Below are 19,903 nucleotides of genomic sequence, written 5' to 3'. Positions count from 1 at the left end.
AGGGAATCCATAAGCCTTTTGTACTTCAACAAAACCGAAGGGGACATCTGGTGCCGAGAGATGCTGGATAATTTATGCGCCAGGGACAAAAGGTAAATTTGTGTTGTCAAATTTAATGAGATGGTGTAGTCCATTTATATTCATGCGTTGGCTCTTGTGTTTCTCGTTCAAGGTAGAGATAGTGTAGCTTCTTGATTATATTGTTTGTATTGGGAAACATCCTGTATTTGAAATTAGAGTATTTTCTTTTCGATGACGATGATATACGCAGATTTTAATATCACCCACGTAAAAAACGTAACAAATGAAGGCTGTTATTTTCGAACTCAATGCACTAAAGCAGATGACCGAAAATATGTTCACGCCTATTGAGCAATATTTAGTTCTTATTGGTGCGTAAATTTGCGCACGTTAGATTTTAATATATCGATCATCCCTAAAAGCGTCTTAATGGTAAGCAATTGTTTATTTGACATAATTGCTTATTCGGATGCAATTGAACAGTAGTGAAGAGATGATCAAAAGGGTATTCTGTCTGCTTAATAATAAATCTCGGTTAATATCTCTTTTCAAAAGGACCTAAGTAACATGAATTAATTTGAAAAGCGCAATCAACAGAACAACTTGAAAGCTATTGATTGTTGTATTCAAATTAAATCATGAAAAAAATGTTATTTAGGTCCTTTTGAAAAGTTAAACGAGAAATGTCCCTTGCATTGTAGCGGATTTGTTGGCAAATTTGTTGCCTAATTCTGTTGAAAGATTCGCTTTCCGATCACTTCTTCGTCTGGGTATATGACAGCGGCGGGGATTAAAGTCGTGGGAATCGCCCCTTCTATCCCGTTGATTCTAGTTCCATCGGATTTATCGAAGATAAAGGGGTTAGACAAAAAGGTTGAGATAGGCAAAAATTTGTCAAAGTTCAAATCAGCATAACTTTGCGTAGAATGATCCGATTCTGATCAAACTGGGAACATCGGACGCGGAAACTCTTCTAGTATACTGACCTTATGCAAATCTCTGATTGGTCCTTGGCAACCGGTGGTGTTCCGGGTTTTCCGAGGGTATGTTAAAAATGCATTTTTTCTGCTGCTTGTCATTTTATATGACGTTTACTGCCATCATGTTTTATGCTTTCCCCAGAAACTAGAACTAATATGCTGACCAATGCTGACTGCAGATCGAAAATCCGTTAGGTATACGCAGAGATATGGCCATTTTCGTGAAAACGATACGGGATTGGCCATATACCCTGAACAAATGTCACTTTCGCAGAACTTCCGGAACCTGTTACAAATTGGCCAAAGAGTCTTACAGTCCTCAAAATATATCTCTAATACTTACTTGATACTTGATACATGATGGGCTACAGCTCTTCGATGAACCTACGCCGAATGGAGTATCCTTCTCCACTGGACTCGATCCTGGGCCAATCGCTTCCAGTCGCCCTGAACATTGAGCGCCCTCAGGTCCTCTTCAACTGCAAAAAGCCATCGTGTACGCGGCCTTCCACGAAGCCTGCGGCCTCTTCCGGGTTCTCTACTAAATATTATCTTCGCTTGTCGTTCTTCCGGCATACGAACAACGTGACCAGCCCACCGTAGTCTGCCGTGTTGTATAAGCTTAATAATATCCAGCCCTTTATACACCTGGTACAATTCGTGATTCATGCTACGCCGCCAGATACCGTTCTCCTGTTTACCGCCAAGTATTGTCCGCAGTACCTTACGCTCAAACACTCCGAGAGCTCTCCGATCAGCCTCCTTTAACGTCCATGTCTCATGGCCGTATAAAGCCACCGGAAGAATCAGAGTAGTATACAGCGCGAGTTTTGTTTTCGTTTGCAGACTACGGGACTTAAGCTGGTTACGAAGTCCGTAATAAGCCCTATTTGCAGCTGCAATACGCCTTTTCACCTCGCGGGTAACATCATTATCGCACGTCACTAATGTTCCAAGATACACAAATTCTTCTACCACTTCAAATTTTTCACCATCCAGCACTATTTCGCTACCACCACCACTAATGAACCCACGTTGATTGCCAGCGACCATGTACTTCGTTTTGCTGGTATTGATCGTGAGTCCAATCCTCGCTGTCTCCCTCTTAAAAGGCGCAAAAGCCTCTTCCACGGTACGGCGATCAATTCCGATAATATCTATATCGTCCGCAAATCCCAGGAGCATATGCGATTTTGTGATAATGGTACCGCTTCTTTGCACACCAGCTCTCCTAATCGCTCCCTCGAGCGCTATATTGAACAGTAGATTCGAGAGTGCATCACCCTGTTTTAATCCATCTAAGGTAACAAATGACGTCGATATTTCATCCGCAACCCTTACACTTGATTTCGATCCGTCCAACGTTATACGAATCAGCCGTATCAGTTTCGCCGGAAAACCATGTTCAAGCATAATTTGCCATAATTCATTCCGTTTCACTGAATCGTACGCCGCCTTGAAATCAATAAACAGATGATGTGTCTGCAAGTTGTACTCCCGGAATTTATCAAGGATTTGTCTCAGGGTAAACATTTGATCCGTCGTTGATCGGCCCTCACGAAAACCTGCTTGGTATTCGCCGACGAAGGACTCTTCAAGCGGTCTCAATCTGTTGAACAGAATACGGGACATAATTTTGTACGCCGAATTAAGGAGGGTTATTCCTCGGTAATTGGCGCACTCCAGTCTGTGCCCTTTCTTAAAGAGAGGGCAAATGAGGCTGTCCAACCAGCTAGCAGGCATTTCCTCGTCTTCCCATATTTTCGACATAATACGGTGCAGAACTTCGTAAAGCTGCTCACTGCCATGTTTGAGAAGTTCAGCCGGGAGCTGGTCCTTCCTTATTGTTTTTCAGCTCTTTGACAGCTTTTTTAACCTCATCTAGTGTAGGTGATTCCACAGCTTGTCCATCGTCGCTAATATTTATTCTGTTCTCCGATGCACCGTCACTTCCTCCATTCAACAAAGTCTCGAAGTGTTGCTTCCACCTGGCAGCCACTTCAGTTTTATCTGTCAGCAAATTCCCTTGTTGGTCGTTGCACATGACGGGAGATGGCGCTGTCTTTCTCCGCACGCCATTGACAGGCTCATAAAACCTCCGCATATCGTTCTGCTCCATTTTTTCCTGCGCCTCACTAATCACTTGTTCTTCGTACTCTTTTTTCTTCCTGCGGTGGGTTCGTTTTTCGACTGCTCTTGCTTCCTTGTACCGATCTCTATTCGATCGGGTACCTGACACCAACATCCGGCTTCTGGCAACGTTCTTCTCGTTCGTCACTCTCTGGCACTCCGCATCGAACCAACCCGTCCTGGGTCGCCTCTGTGCAGTGCCTACCACTTCTCGTGCTGTTGTGCTCACCGCTCCATGGATTGACTCCCATAGATCGTTGATGTTGTCGCTAACGTTGATTGCACTTATCCGTTCGTCGAGCTTCTGGCGGTACTCAGCCGATACTCCTTCCGCCGACAATCGCTGGATATTGTAACGCATTGTTCGCTGTGATCTTTCGTTCGATACAGTTGACAACCGTGATCGAATTTTACTGACAACGAGGTAGTGATCAGAGTCAATGTTCGGACCTCTGAATGTCCGCACAACGATAACATCCGAGAAATGGCGCCCATCCACCAGAACATGGTCTATCTGGTTGCAAGTTTCACCATTTGGGTGTCTCCAGGTGTGCTTTCGGATGTTCTTTCGTGCAAAGTAGGTGCTACTGATGGCCATCCCTCTGGCAGCAGCAAAATTTACTAGCCGTAGGTCGTTGTCATTGGTAGCGGAGTGAAAACTCTCCCTACCGATTATGGGACGGAAAAAGTTCTCTCTACCGACCTGAGCATTAGCGTCTCCGATAACAATTTTCACGTCATGCTTTGGGCACACTCCATAGGCTTTATCAAGACATTCATAAAACGTGTCCTTCACGTCGTCGGATTTATCGTTTGTCGGTGCGTAAACGTTGATTAGGCTGTAATTGAAGAATTTGCCCCGTATCCTCAACACACAGATTCGTTGGCTTTCCACCGCATCACTCGCTTTATCTGCTTGCCCATCACTACGAAACCAACTCCATGCTCTGCTTTTTCACCGCCGCTGTGATAGATGTTATACTTGAATGCAGTATTGGTCGTGGGGTCCACGGCTCGGAATTCACGTTCTCCGGATCTAGGCCATCGGGCTTCTTGAATAGCAGCCACGTTCACTCCAACCTTCTGCAGTTCACGAGCCAGAAGGCTCACTCGTCCAGGTTCATTTAGGGTCCTGACATTCCAGGTACCGAGTTTCCAATCATAGTCCTTATTTCGTTGCCGGGTCGGTTGCCAAAAATAACTCTTTTTCTTCTATCTCCATTTTTCGTGGTATTTGAGAGGCTTCAGTAAGCTACCTTACCGGGGTCGCGTTACCTACATCGCGATGATGAGGCTGCCACCTTAGGTATAGCTGACGCGATACAGCATTTCGTTAATCAGCCGCTGGGTACCAGGCAGACGCTGTTTGAGCCGCACCTCCTGGTGAACAGACGCTCGAGGCGTACCTTCTCACTCTAGCTGATGTCAGAAGGACAACCGTGCCCAGGCTGCACCACCAGCTAAGTACACAACCCTTAGCTGGCGGTCTTTTGTCATCGGACGACCCGTGGAAGCGTGAGATAGGGACTTGTGGGGACCAGAGCTCTGTTGGGCGCTCCTTCCTTGATGTCAACCCACCATTTTGCAGCCCTAATAAAAATCCTAAATTCATCGTCTTGGGAAAACATGAATTTCGACACCCATATATGCAAAGTTCCAGATGGTGCCAAAACCGGCCCCTCCTGGAAGGCCCTGCTACAAGGGTGGCAGTAGACACTATCATTCTGGAAATGTTTCTGTAATCATCGTCTCGCAAAGCCATGAAGTCAGATAGTCATATTTGCATTATTCCGATCTGTTATCATTTCATCATGTTCCCGGTACCGTTTTTACGGAAATGGGCGTATCTCTGTGTAGTTTAGATGGATTCTCGATCTACAGCCACCATTGGCCAGCATATTAGTTCTAGTTTTCGGAGAAAGCATAAAACATGATGAAAGTTAACGTCACATAAAATGACTTATTTAGCTTAAGTTTTCTTACAACGGCGATAAGCTCATCGTTAGTCACTGGCGGTACCAGGTTCACTGACTCGTACGGTGTGACGGGGCAGTCTGGTGAGTCATGCTTCAAGAACAAACCTTCAACGATCCTGGCTAACATCTCCGGGGACTTCTCAGGAGGTGTGCTGTTGGTCCTAGCCATCACTATCCTGTATGCATCCCCCATGGAATATTATTGGCCATCCTGCACAGCTCTTCAATGCAGGCTCTCTTACTACATTTGATTTCGTAGTTCAGGCCTCTGCTCGCTGTTTGGCACACGACGTCTTTTCTAGCCTGTCCGCTTTGCTTCTAGCACGTCGCAACCATCTTTTAGCTCTAAGACAGGTTCTGCGAAGATCAGCTATTGTGCTCGTCCACCAGGGCACCGGATTGCGTTTGCCGGTTGGCATTGTCCTCCTGGGCATTGGCACGTCACATGCTCGTGTTAGAATACATTGTTACATTGGATAACTCATCACCATGAGGGCCTAGAGCCCGGTTTTCCCACCGTAGTGATTCTTCCAGCAGTTCTGGGTCGAACTTAGAGGCACGTCTTCCTAGATCAGCTTTACTGACCCGCCTTGTGGTTCTGTTGGAGGTATATCTGACCCTAAAACGTATTTCCTGATGGTCACTAACAGTATACCCTTCGTGAACCCTCCATTCAGGCTCCACCGTCCATCCAACGCTGCAGAAGGCCACATCGATGCAAGACTCGCCATTCGGTCCTCTGAACGTTGACACTTGGCCTTCGTTCAGCAGGACTACGTTTAGTACCGCTAGAGACTCTAGCATGATATTACCTCTAGCGTTAGTGAACCGAGAGGCCCAATCCATTCGGCAGCAAGATTCAGGACGCAAAACGAATCATTGAGTCTAAATTGAATCAATCTTTTGAGTCCAACCCAGTGCTTTCTGCTGTACTCAATAACCATCGGTTCATTCTCATCTTCAGATATCTTTTCGCACTATCTGTGGTTTCCGTTATTCCTGGGGGGACATTCAGTAGGTATAAATCGTTTGTTGGTTCGCTGATGGATTTGGATTGTAAATCAGTGTGGTTCGTGTGAGTGAGTTTATCCATAGCTGACTAGGGAGAGGAAGGAATTGTTGATGTGATACCTACTTAAGAGAGGCCACCGACTTAGCGACACCCTCATGAGTATTACGTGGTCATAGCAAATTATTGTTTGCGCTGTCTGGAGCAAGGAAACTAACCCGAGATCGTTTAATGGTTCAATATGAAATACTACTTCTGTTGTTCAGGGTAAAACATCACCCTTCAGACGCGGCGATTTCAACCAGACTGTTTAGCAAGCAAAAATATGTTCTCATACTCGCTCTTCACAGTAAGGAAACCAACCCGCGATCTCGACAAATACACATTGAATCTTTGTCCGTAGCAGAAAAATCCTCCAAAATGTCAAATGGCAAAAAGAAAAAAAAACCCAGATTAATCCACCTAGCGTTGGTGGTTCCTTTCTCGCATTTAGTTAAGACACCAACCTTATATGGGGTTTATATGGTTCGATGTATCATTTTCTTCATAACTTTGAAACGCAATGACCGATCGTTATAAAATTCAATAGTGATCAACAAGGCTTTGTCCCCTGTCGAATGAAACTTTTTGCGAGAAAATAGGTTAAGGATTACTATACGAAAAGTTGTCTAATGTTTTTTATAGCTTTTGTGCACACACATACACACACACATACACACACATACACACACACTTACACACACACATACACACATACATACACACGGAGAGACAGACATGTGCTCAGCTCGTCGAGCTGAGTCGATTGGTATATAATACTATGGGTCTCAGAGGCTTCTATAAAAAGTTCGTTTTCGGAGTGAAATGATAGCCTTTCGGTACAACTTAGTTGTACGAGAAAGGCAAAACGTTGAAAAAGAAGAGCGGTGCATTGTCCAATCGTCCAAGGAGCGTAACGATCGATATTAACCTGATAAAGAAGAAAATAAAATTAAGTTTGATTATACTGTACTGTACAGGCTCCCGATAAACCATGTTGAGTGCGAATTTCCGACTCAAACGTTGTCCAACCGGGGAATCTGGTCTTTAATTGCAGCGTATTCCTGGTGACAATAATTGCGTGTTCGGTAGCCTCGTGCATCAGATTCAGGGCATTCATCCAGCTGATGCAGAATTTGCGACCAATGTAGCTAACATGTGTGCTACAATTGTCGGGCATCTTCGGACGAATTTTACTCGATATTGGATGGACTAAAATAAAAACTCCCCCTAAAAAATTAGAAAATTCCCATAAAAAATAGAAAATTGCCAATAAAGAAATCAGGGTATGAGCAATAAATAAATATAAAATTTCCACAAATAAAACAAAATTTCCATAAACAATTAAGAATTTTCCACAAAACAAAAATAAATTATCACTTTTGAAAGCAAAAATTGCTATTATAAAAGAAGAATTTTCCATAAAAAAATAAAATGTTTCACGAAAAAAATACAAAATTTCCATAAATAAATGGAAATTTTCTTATTTTTTTATTGCTCTTTATTGATCATCTCGTGAAAAAAATTTTTTTTTATGGAAAAAAAATATTTATTTTGTGGAACATTTTGTAATTGTTTATTGCTAATATTGATTTATTTATGGAAATTTTGTATTTTATCGTGGAACATTTTGATTTCTTTATGGATTTTTTTTTATAATTGCTATTTTTGCTTTTAAAAGTGCTTATTTATTTTTGTTTTGTGGAAAATTCTTAATTGTTTATGGAAATTTTGTTTTAGTAGTGGAAAATTTAAATTTATTTATTGCTCATACCCTGATTTCTAAATTGGCAATTTCCTAATTGTTGATGGAAAATTTCTAATTTTCTATGGAATTTTTATGTTGCTGCCTATTGCACTTGATTGATGTACTTGATGATGTACTTCATTCCATTTGCCGAAGATTTCGTTGAGCATGGCTTCATAGACACACAAGACCGAATGTGGAGATATCTAGATCTGCTGTCCCAAGATCGGTTTTGGAGAGGGGAAGAGTGCCTTTCTGTGGCTTGCGAGCTATTTAATGCCAGCCTGGTTATCTGGGATAAACGTACCGGCCGTTCAAGAGAGTACTCCCAAGATTCCACCACGACTCGGAAAATATCTATGTATTATACGGGATCGCATTACGACAGCGTTACCTTCACCGCTCCTGCTGATTTTCACGACTTCTGCGGGTTGACGGAAGTTCAGAGGGCAGACCAGATTCTGCAAGTTGTACCATACTCCGGACAGCTGGCGGTATACAAATCCTTTCTCCATCAAATATGTTTCAAAAATCAGTTTGAACTGATTGAGCATTTATTTGATTGCTATGATAAAAAATGACAGGGTGGCTGACACTGCTATCTGGTCATATGATTTATGTCCGTAATCCATGCACTTGAAGCAGGCCTGAGGTTGTTGGTTTGCGCTCACCGAGCATACTGACCAATTCACCTTAACCTTTCCTTATCCAGTACCTTCTTGGGGGAATTAATGGGAATTCCTCTCGGATTCTGATGAGAATCTTTCTCGGATGCTGATGGGTATTGTGGATATTATCATGCTGATAGGCAAGTAGAAATCTGATGGAAAACTGTCACTCCAGTCCGTGATGGTTGATCACATGTCTTTGACTGCTGGCAAAGTACCACGATTGCTTTGATTGGCTTTCCGTCGTTGTTCATATCAAGCTAATTTGATGCTTTCATTTCAATTAGATATTCCCTTTTCAAAATCAACACCAAGTGCAATACAACTGCAACAAAGAAATCTTTCTCAGAAATGAGAAACAAATACTAAATTTGTCCCTAAATTTTGTCTTCCACATATTTCATTATGATAGGGTGAATATGGGAGATAACTCTTATGTCTTCAAACTTTTTCAGTAATTCATTATGCTATATGTTGAAAATTAATATCACTGCCAGTACTGAGATTTTCGTTTTCATTGAGAGAGGTCACGCGATATTTACATTTTATTTTCTCCCGCTTTCATAGAAAACATAAACAATGAAAGGAATTCTGCTAAATTTTCACGGATTTTTATTTCATGAAAGCGCATCAAACTATTGTAAAAACCTTTTTCTTCTTCAATAATGTTACTTCTAACTCTAAAATCAAAAACAATACAATCATTTTATCGACTAGTCATCGTTATTTGCATAGATCTATTAAAACTATTTGGAAATTTAGATTTCAAAACAAAGCAACATTCCCATCATGACTGCTTGTAATGTGACAGGTGACCGGGAGACGGCTACATTTTCATTTGGTCTCTTGAAAATGAAAATGCATTGTTTTCGCTTTCACATGACAGTCACGAAAACTACCAGCACGAGTAATTTACTCGTAATACCCCCACAGAGTGAGGGACCGAGTGTATGGGTGAGCACACAAGTAAGTCTCGCATGGTACGCATGGTCGGTAGTGTTAGAATGACTGAGGTCTGGTGAGGCCTGGCAGGAGTGTCGGGGGGCAGATACCTCTGCGACACCTCAGAAGTAGGGGACACGAAAGTCTCGCTGCATCTGGCAGGAGTGTCGGGGGGTTGATGCTTCTGCGGCACCTCAGAAATCGGAGACATGTAAGGTAAGTGGTGCGACCCCCGTCAGGAGCCCCCAAAACGTGCGTTTTTTAGTTTTCGACCTGAAAACTACATTTTAGAGTCATGATGTCTTCAGAAGAGTTGAAGAATATTTCTTGGGCTTTCTTTTGATAAGAAAATATCAATGATCTATCCACCTTGAAGGGCGGTATGGAATAAAAAATTTACGCAGATGTACAAAAGCAATGATTGTTCTCTGCAATGTTATAAAGAATGTGAATTGGAACATCTTTTCTGAAGACACAATATTGGACAAACGGTTTTGTAAGGAATTAGAGCACGTTTTGTATGAATGACCCTCAAAAATCATGTTTTGAGCATAACTTTCTAGAAAATGATTTTAGCATTATGGTTTATTCCAGAAAGTTATGCATAATGACAAAAAACATGTTTGTCTAGAAGACTACTTTGATCTATCTTGAAACTTGACAAAGTTATTAAGGAATCTTTAGAAAAAATAGTCAATTTTCACATCAAAACACCATGAAAAGCGGCAAGAAGCGGCAAGCCAAACAGCCACCATCTGAAACATTCGGTTTTATGCTACCGAATGCACATTGTTTTGTTTTGTTCCGTCGTGTTCCACTATTGTTTTGAATCAACTTAAAATAGTCCTTAATGTACGTTTTTCAGTACAACTGTTATGTAAACAATTAAAAAGTGGCTAACAATGCTAACATGATTGGTTATTTATTGCATAGTTACAATCTCCATCAAGACTAAACAGCCACATTTAAGACGAATGGCTGTCATTTGTCGAGATTGTAACCATGCAATAAATAACTAATCATGTTAGCCACTTTTTAATGAATCACCTGCTTTGAGCGTGCTTACAGCGGCACACTAAGAGTTAACTTTCCGAAATCAATATGGCGAAAGGTATCTAAGATTCGATTTCTCAAAATTAAGCACCTTCATCGAAAAAATATTTGGTAGGCGTAGCGAACACCTTCCTATACAACTGGTACCTAATAGTTTTTCGTGAAAAGTTCCTACTGAGAAATCACGCCTTAGATGCCTTTCGCCATACAATTTTCTGGTGTATCACTCATGCTGGCTATTTGCGCATATACGATAGCGCCTGGATGTGGCAGCGGCGGGTAGAAAATCAGCCACTGCCAATAATTCATTGTTTACGTAACACTTGTACTGAAAAACGTACATTAAGGGCTATTTTAATTTGATTCAAAACAATAGTGGAACACGATGGAACAAAACAGAACATTGTGTATTCGGTAGCTTAAAACCGAATCTTTCAGATGGTGGCTGTTTGGCTTGCCGCTTCTTGCCGCTTTCCATGGTGTTTTGATGTGAAAATTGACTATTTTTTCTAAAGATTCCTTAATAACTTTGACAGGTTTTAAGATAGATCAAAGTAGTCTTCTAGACAAACATGTTTTTTGTCATTATGCACAACTTTCTGGAATAAACCATAGTGCTAAAATAATTTCCAAAAAAGTTATGCTCAAAATATGATTTTTGGGGGTCATTCATACAAAACGTGCTCTAATTCCTTACAAAACCGTTTGTCTAATATTGTGTCTTCAGAAAAGATGTTCCAATTCACATTCTTTACAACATTGCAGAGAACAACCACATCTGCGTAAATTTTTTATTTCATACCGCCCTTTAAGGTGGATAGATCATTGATATTTTCTTATCAAAAGAAAGCCCAAGAAACATCCTTCAACTCTTCTGAAGACATCATGACTCTAAAATGTAGTTTTCAGGTCGAAAACTAAAAAACGCACGTTTTGGGGGCTCCTGAACCAGTGTGCGTTGCAGGATGGGGAGACCACCACACTGGCTGAGGACTACCTGGGCTTCGAAATGTCAATAGGTGGGTGCTGCCAGCAAAGTACCTAACGGGGACCTATTGGCAGGATCAAAGCCTGGGTAGGTGAGTGTTAGGCACGCTTGACGTGCCGGGTGTTCCACGCCCAAACGATGCACAGGAGGTGCACAGAGTGGAAAAAAAAAATGGGAGATGGGGGTATCACAACCCCCACTGAGTGAGTGACTGAATGTCAGGAGAGTGGTGCACAAGTGGTGCAAGTGATTGGGACTGAATGTATGAGTGAGCACACAAGTCAGACTCGCACGGTACGTATGGTCAGAGTGGCTGCTTAGGCAGTAGTGTGATCCTGCTGCTAGGGACGGACTGAGTGAAGTCTCGCTAGGCCTGGCAGGAGTGTCGGAGGGCAGATACCTCTGCGGCACCTCAGAAGTAGGGGACACGAAAGTCTCGCTATGACTGGCAGGAGTGTCGGGGGGTTGATGCTTCTGCGGCACCTCAGAAATAGGAGACATGAAAGGGTCTGCCTCGTAGCTGAGGTAGGAGCGGCATAGGAGCCACCAACCTAGGGTCGCCTCCGGGTCTGCCTCGTAGCTGAAGTAGGAGCGGCATAGGAGCCACCAACCTAGGGTCGCCTCCGGCTTGGTAGACAAGTGGTGCCACCCTGTTGCAGGACGGGGTGAACACCACACTGAGTGAGGACTGTCTATGTTGTGAGATGGCGGCATGGGGTACCCCCTGCAGGGTACCTGTTAGTTGGTCCCTTGCAGTCATTCAAGCGGCATAGGCAGGTGAGTGTTGGGGCACATGTGGTGCCAGTATGTCTTGTGCAAATGTGTTGCATGGGGAGTGTCGAAGAGTTGAGGCGCATACGTGCACTTGTGTACGTCATGAAGGGGGCGCAATGCCCAATAGTCATCTCCCCGAAGTATTGCTTAATTGCGGGCCGGGGGAATGACTGGAGAGGAAGGAGTTGGTTTTAGTGGGTCGGGAGTGGTGATCCCATCCCCACACTACCTGGAATCGCCTCCCCAGGTGTCTGTTTGCAGATTTCCATTATTTTCGTTAAAAAAAAAAGACCACCATTTGTGCGTTTTTCCCCAGGCCTATGTTTAAAACATTTTTTAAAGGCGTTAGAAAGTCATGAAAACCTTATTGTTTTGAATAGAAGATCATTGTGAAATGTAGCTGGGTTTATAATTTTAGCACCCATACGTTGAAATGGTTGGGTATTTTTGTTTATATGGGTGAAAACATTAAAAAAGCTTAAAGGGTGCATTTTGGACCGCTCTCCCCTAGGTAAAAACACATTTTGCATAAAGGTCTGACGAAATAGTTGCAGAATTTCAGAAAGTCAGCAGGTTTGACTGATTAGCTTGACTCTTTTTGTATTTCCCCATGTAAAACAAGTACCTATGAAAACTTTAACAATACCTCAACATGAAGAGTGTTTTTCGGATAGGAGCAGCATATATTTATAAAAATGTCTGGAACGAGCAAGTGTGTTCGACTATGCACGATAACTAATCGAAAGCTGTTACCGGAAAAGCATAATGACTATCTAATTATATAATGGATTTGCTTATCTTTCTCTGTCCATGCAGACTTACCGTTAAGCACTGCCTTTCGGACGTTGATACTCAAACCACATTGCAACCATCAACGTTAGCGTCAGCACCAGTTTCGTCCTTGGCGGTAGCTACTACCGCCACCGAACCAGATGACAGTAGTCGTCCTTCGTCTTCCACCAGCATCATTGGAGCCAGTGCGGATACCAGTGGCGGCGACGGGCACTCGAAAGCAACCGCCACGTTGGAGCGTGGTCGCATATCGTTGGCCATCGCTCAGCAGCTTACCAACGTGGATTCCCCGCTGGCGGCAACATTCGTCTGCCTCTGCGGGCCGAAACCGTTCAACGAGCTGGCATGCCAATACCTGGAACAGGCCGGCCACAACATGATGCATGTGCACAGCTTTCAAGGTTGAAAATATGGTGGTTGAACGCGGTAAGTACTTTAGAGGTTTAGTTAAACTTTATGGAACACGTTTCACGATGGCTGTAGCTGAAGTGGCAGAGGCAGTAAGGGTAACAGTTGTCACTGTATCGAGATAAATCCAACAAATCCTTTTATTTATTTATTCTCATCAATGTGTAAAGTAGGTAAATATCGACCGACATGAAAAAGAGCCATCCTTGTTATAGACAAACAAAGGTATTCGGTCAGGACTATGTTTATAATACAATGAATGGACAATTGTAAAGGGTTTTCGGTCTCAATTTTAGGTTCGGTTTAATTAATAATATACATTTTTAAATTCCAAAATATTTCATCACAAGTGTTGATCGTTTCGACTTTGTTTTATGTTTTGAGGGAAAATGTAGATCTTCATATTCAATCAACTATCAACTATAAAATGAACAAAGCAAGAGTCTTTTAGTAATTCGTAATGGTTCTTAAAACTTGATTTCAAAAGTGTAGATTCACTTTCCCTTCTCTTGTACTATAAGGGCCATGGCAGGAGGGGGTGTCCACTCCACACGGTAGATAGCAACCAAACCAGTACTACAAAGAGAATGAACTCCTTTGGAGCTCTATTTTCCAATTAGTGCTCGCGATACAGTATCGACCCGATTTTGTTAGTCCCCGATTTTGGCTACCCCAGCTTTTATCACAATTTCAACCCGATTTTGCCATCCCAAAAAAGTTTGAAAATTTTAGTCGTTCTTTTTACTTTTGTAAATAAAACCGCAAACAACAATGATTTTCATAAAATAACAAACATTCACCGCCTGTGGTTATTTATTAATCCTTTCGAGTACCTGTCACGAATTTTGTAAGCCTTTTCGACAAGAAATTAGTATTAGTATTAGAGTTTAGTCCTTTTCATTGTATCTGTAAAGGTAACAAAACGTAGTGGAATGAAATGGAAAGTACTAAACTCGTTTTAGACGATTGAATAAATTCCACTAAAAGTGCTTAAACCTTAAAGGCGCAAGGCGATTTTTTTTAGAAATCGTCGAAAATATTTTTAACATAAACAATCATTTAAATCATTAACATTGAACATATTTTCGGTTTGTTGTTTTAAAACAACATTGCGCATTGGAGGGTTAAATAATTTTTCCATGAAATTATAGATTCCGTTCACGTATTGTGCCTTCCTAAGGCATAAACTGATTCATATTTGTGAAACAAATATTTTTTTTTATTTTGTTACGTTTTCTATTTTATCACCCCAAATTTCACCAGGGGGTGATAGAATCGGGATAATACTGTAATATACGATAATGAGCAGCAAAAACCTATAAACAATTCGCATCGTCCATTCGTTAAATAATGCGACACTATCCTGACTAGCCTTTAAACAGATAATGGGGGCAGAAATACAACTTTGAGCAAGTAGAAAACGGCACAAACGTAGTAAGAAACATAGTCAGCACTAAGAGCGATAAGATGCACAAAAGAAAGGATATACCAATCTATTGATAGGAGAAAAAAATGATAAAAACATCGTCATGTTTACCTACCATTCATGTTACTTCACACTTACATAATCGCTCTAGTCTTGTTTTGTATATCAAACAACAAAAACCAGGTAGTTAGTCGAGCTGTAATAACACCACATATAAATCCCAATCTTAAGTAGTTTGCGAAGGAGTTGAAGAAAAAGGTCATCAATGTAAAAAATGTAGAACGAAACGTTTAAAAATCTACTAGCGAAAATATAGTGTAAGCTAAGCGAAATAAATCTATTTATTTTGAAATATATTCTTTAAGCGCTTAATTGTATTAGCTATTATAGAAAGTTGAGAAATTTCCTAATTGAGCTAGAATTTGACAGTGGTTTGTTGTTAACAAAGAATCTTTTTTTGCAATTTTACAATCTTGTAATTAATGTTTTTAATCTTATTTCTGAACTGCTATTAATCTTACTTGGTAAACCGTTGCGCAAGAAACTAGAATTAAAATGATTACAATATTTGGTAACCGACAATACAGAGATACAATGAATATTGCGAATGTGTTAACTATTGCTTCGTAATGGTCAACTTTTCAAAATAACTTAAATCTAGCCACGCCCTCTCTTCTCTTCTATATCGGCAAACGTTTTCCTAAAGTAATTTGGCACTTTTCTAATAATTGCGTGTATGATAATTATTCATACTATTATCGATACTAATGACCATGTTTTGCATTATCTATAAATATTTGTGCTAATTATAAGAACTGTTGAAAGCTAGTACTGAGTACAACGTGAACGGTAGAGCGTAAAATGTCTAAATACTTTTCAATTTAGATAACATGATTCGTACGTCGGCACCATGTACTTAATGTTAATGAAAGCGTCCTCTCCGCCATGGCGCTCCAGCACCTGCAACGTCTCATCGATCAGATCGCCCACGTTCATGTTGTTCTTTTGGCCGTAGTCAATGGCATCACCGGAATTAACTGGGGACGTGAGGTGAGCGGAAATTAAAATAAGATAGAAAACAGTTTTTAGTAACTTATGCGTGCAAACTTTTCCGACTTTTGCGAATATCCTGGGTATTGCAATTTTTCTTCAAGTAGATTTTCAACGGCATATTGTAATGCACAATTCTTGGTTTCCCACACATTTCATCGATTAAAAAAAAAACAAATTTATACAAAAAAATTGTTCTTCTAATAAATGTTTTGAGTTTGAAATAGATAATAATTTTCCCTTAGTATCACCACAGACAAACAGACGTAACAGCTAGAACAGAAATCCATCGCCCAGTTAGTTTACCACCACCTTACGTGCATGTTGTACGAAACAAAGTTTAGTACGACAATGTCAACAGAAGGCGCTAGTGTGAGATGCCAAATACAAGGGTATACGATGCGCAGGACATCTAACGCAGGTTTTCTCCAGAGTGTATGTAATTAAGAGTGGCGACACTGTCAGAATTGGAATAAAATTCTTCTGTCATTCCCATACAAAATCGTGTTCCAAACGAGCAGGAGACCTGTCAAATGCGGCACATGTCGCCACTCTTAATTACATACACTCTGCTCTACACGAGCAGTTTGAATCCTACACTGCGACTTACGCCTCAAAGCCACTTTCGCTCACGTTTCAACGTTGGAAATTGCATGCAACAACCGTCTAGGAACGCTTGCAAAGCGAATGATCAGACCACAGATAACAGATATTGAGGCTAGTATCCGATACGTGTGTAAACATTCGCAACTGCTGATTCAAATGTATTCAACTTTATAGGAATGCAATTGGCAATCAGTTGGAGATGGCGCGACAATCATTTCAGTGTAAAACGCAGCCCAAATGCAGCTGTCAAACGTATTGGCTGCGTTCGATGGTTGCTTATCAGTTGCGTCCGTATGTACTTCCGCAATCAGTTGAGTAGATGGCGGTAGTAAGTCAACGTATATCAGTTCAAAAGTTTACACAAGATTTTCAATAAAATTAGTTCTTGCTTAAATATCTGTTATCTGTGGTCAGACCAAACCGTTCACTAAACTAATAGGGCCTGTATAGATAATTTAGGCTAACCAATTTAATTGCATGTGACGTCACAATTTTAGCTTTAACTAAAAGTAAAGTAGAATTTCAATAAATTTTGAATTATGTGAAGCTCTGAAAATTCGATCGATTAAATTGAACGAAAGCTCGAATAAAATGGAATTTTGAATTTACTTTGAGTCTAGTTTTGTTTCAACCAGGGACGGTCGTCACATGTGGTATATATTTAATCTAGGATTAGCTTTTCATTGAGAAACTGCTGTAACCATGCTGCTGTTCTAGAGTTTTGTATTTTGAATTAATTACTTTTTTGTCTTATTGTTTGGAAGTTGGTCGAATCATTAGCGTTCATTTGGTCGGTTAATCTATATAATAAAAATGAGTTGAGATTTCCTTCCTGACGATTTAACTCGCGAACGGGTTGACCGATTTGGAAGATTTTTTCCCTAATCGATTCGTTTTGGGATCGAGAAGGTATTATATTTATTTATTCAGACAAAGGCCGAAGTGGCCTGTGCGGTATATTCGGCTCGGTCCATGGCTGCAAGTCGCCAACCACGCAGTCTACGGAGGGTCCGCAAGTCATCTTCCACCTGATCGATCCACCTTGCTCGCTGCGCACCTCGCCTTCTTGTGCCCGTCGGATCGTTGTCGAAAACCATTTTCACCGGGTCACTGTACGACATACTGGCTACGTATCCGGCCACCGCCAGTCGTCCGCGGTGTGAACGATGGATGGTTTTCCCAGCAGCTCATGTAACTCGTGGTTCATTCGCCTCCTCCACGTACTGTCTGCCATCTGCACCCCACCATAGATGCGCAGCACTTTGCTTTCGAAAACTCTGCGCGTTGGTCCTCCACGAGCATCGTCCAGGTCTCGTGTCCGTAGAGGACTACCGGTATAATGAGCGTTTTGTAAATTGTCAGTTTGGTACGGCGGCGAACTTTATTCGATCGGAGCGTCTTGCGGAGTCCAAAGTACGTACGATTTCCAGCCACCATGCGTCGCCGAATTTCTATGCTGGTATCATTTTCAGCAGTCACCAGTGAGCCCAAGTACACAAATTCTTCTACAACCTCGATTTCGTCACCACCGATACAACTCGAGGTGGGTGGCTCATATTGTTTTCTCTTCAACCCCTTCCTATCATGTACTTCGTCTTCGACCTGTTGATGACTAGTCCGATCCGCTTAGCTTCCCTCTTCAGTCTGATGTAGGCTTCATCCATCTCCTCAAAGTTACGTGCCATAATATCTATGTCGTCGGCAAAGCCAAATAGCTGGACGGACTTATTGAAAATTGTACCACTCGTGTTAATCCCTGCTCTTCGTATTACCCCTTCCAAAGCGATGTTGAATATCAGACACGAAAGACCATCACCTTGCCGTGACCCTCTGCGGGTTTCGAAGGGACTCGATGATGCCCCGGAAACTCGAACTACGCACATCACCCGATCCATCGTCGCTTTGATCAAACATGTCAGTTTACCCGGAAATCCGTGTTCGTGCATAAGCTGCCATAGCTGGGCCCGATCAATTGTATCATATGCGGCTTTAAAGTCGATGAATAGATGATGAGTGGGCACGTTATATTCGCGGCATTTCTGCAGTACTTAGCGAATGGCGAATACCTGGTCCGTGGTGGAGCGTTCGCCCATAAAACCCGCCTGGTACTGCCCCACGAACTCCCTTGCAATTGGTGCTAGTCGACGGCATGAAATTTGGGAGAGTACCTTGTAGTCGGCGTTCAGCAATGTGATTGCGCGGTAGTTGCTACAATCCAGCTTATATCGCCCATTTTGTATATGGGACACACGACACTTTCCATCCACTCCTGCGGCAAAACATCCTCCTCCCAAATCTTGGTAATGACCCAATGCAGCGCTCTAGTCAGTGCCTCACCACCGTGTGAAAATAGCTCTCCTGGTAGTTGATCAACCTCTGAGGATTTGTTATTCTTTAGCCGGCCAATCTCCTCCTTGATTTCCTGGAGATCCGAAGGCGGTAAAATTATGCGCGCGTTCTCCCATGTTAATCACCATATCGCCATCCTCGTCTGCCACATCGCCATTCAGGTGTTCTTCGTAGTGCTGCCGCCACATTTGGATCACCTCATGCTCGTTTGTAAGAAGGTTTCCGTCTATGTCCTTACACATATCAGGCTGTGGCACGTGGCCCTTACGTGAACGGTTCAACTTCTCATAGAACTTTCATGTGTTATTAGCGCGGTACAGTTACTCCGTTTCTTCATGGTCTCGATATTCCTGCTGAGGCTTTGCCTCCGAGTTTTGTCTGTTCCGCGCCCGTTTATATCGTGCCTGGTTCGCCCTCGTGCGGTGTTGCAGCAATCTGGCCTTGCTGCATTTTTCTCTTCCACTAACTGCTCACATAAGCCGTCATACCAGTCGGTTCTCTGATCCTTGGGCACCGTGCCAAGTGCAGCGGTTGCGGTGCTATCAATGGCTGATCGAATATCTCTCCAGCCATCTTCAAGAGACGCTGCGCCTAGCTGCTCTTCCGTTGGGAGTGCCACTTCCAGCTGTTGCGCGTAGGCATGGACTAGTCTACCGTCTTATAGCCACTCGATCGACTACGACGCGTATTGTACACCGTCGAGAGTTTTGAGCGTAGGCATACTGTAACGAGGTAGTGGTCGGATTCAATATTCGCACTGCGGTAAGTGCGGACGTTCGTGATGTCGGAGAAGAATTTACCGTCGATTAGAACGTGGTCGATTTGGTTTTCCGTTTCTTGGTTAGGTGATCTCCATGTGGCCTTGAGGATATTTTTGCGGGAAAAGGGATATAAAGGGGATATACGATTTTGTGCTGATTGGGCACTTAGTGATCATTTCTGAAA

At 42.2% G+C, this 19,903-nt stretch overlaps 2 protein-coding genes across 8 annotated transcripts in view; one reads left to right on the top strand and one right to left on the bottom strand.

Moving 5' to 3' along the window:
* LOC134204727 (cytochrome b5 reductase 4-like) overlaps positions 1–15,122 on the top strand; it is a 280,937-nt gene extending 265,815 nt beyond the window's left edge. For all 6 annotated transcript variants that reach the window (XM_062679518.1, XM_062679516.1, XM_062679517.1 and 3 more), the window contains 2 exons: positions 3–92; positions 13,144–15,122. In XM_062679518.1, the coding sequence (XP_062535502.1) occupies positions 3–92; positions 13,144–13,525 (472 nt within the window). In that variant the 3' untranslated portion in view covers positions 13,526–15,122. The remainder of the gene's footprint in view (positions 1–2; positions 93–13,143) is intronic.
* A 144-nt stretch (positions 15,123–15,266) lies between these two features.
* LOC134204729 (parkin coregulated gene protein homolog) overlaps positions 15,267–19,903 on the bottom strand; it is a 34,250-nt gene continuing 29,613 nt past the window's right edge. For both annotated transcript variants that reach the window (XM_062679521.1, XM_062679522.1), the window contains exon 4: positions 15,267–15,990. In XM_062679521.1, coding sequence (XP_062535505.1) covers positions 15,830–15,990 — 161 coding nt within the window. In that variant the 3' untranslated portion in view covers positions 15,267–15,829. The remainder of the gene's footprint in view (positions 15,991–19,903) is intronic.

The sequence above is a fragment of the Armigeres subalbatus genome, unplaced genomic scaffold (genome assembly GCF_024139115.2).
Source record: "Armigeres subalbatus isolate Guangzhou_Male unplaced genomic scaffold, GZ_Asu_2 Contig857, whole genome shotgun sequence".
Classification (NCBI taxonomy): Eukaryota; Metazoa; Arthropoda; class Insecta; order Diptera; family Culicidae; genus Armigeres; species Armigeres subalbatus.
This window is presented reverse-complemented; position numbering and strand designations above follow the sequence as displayed.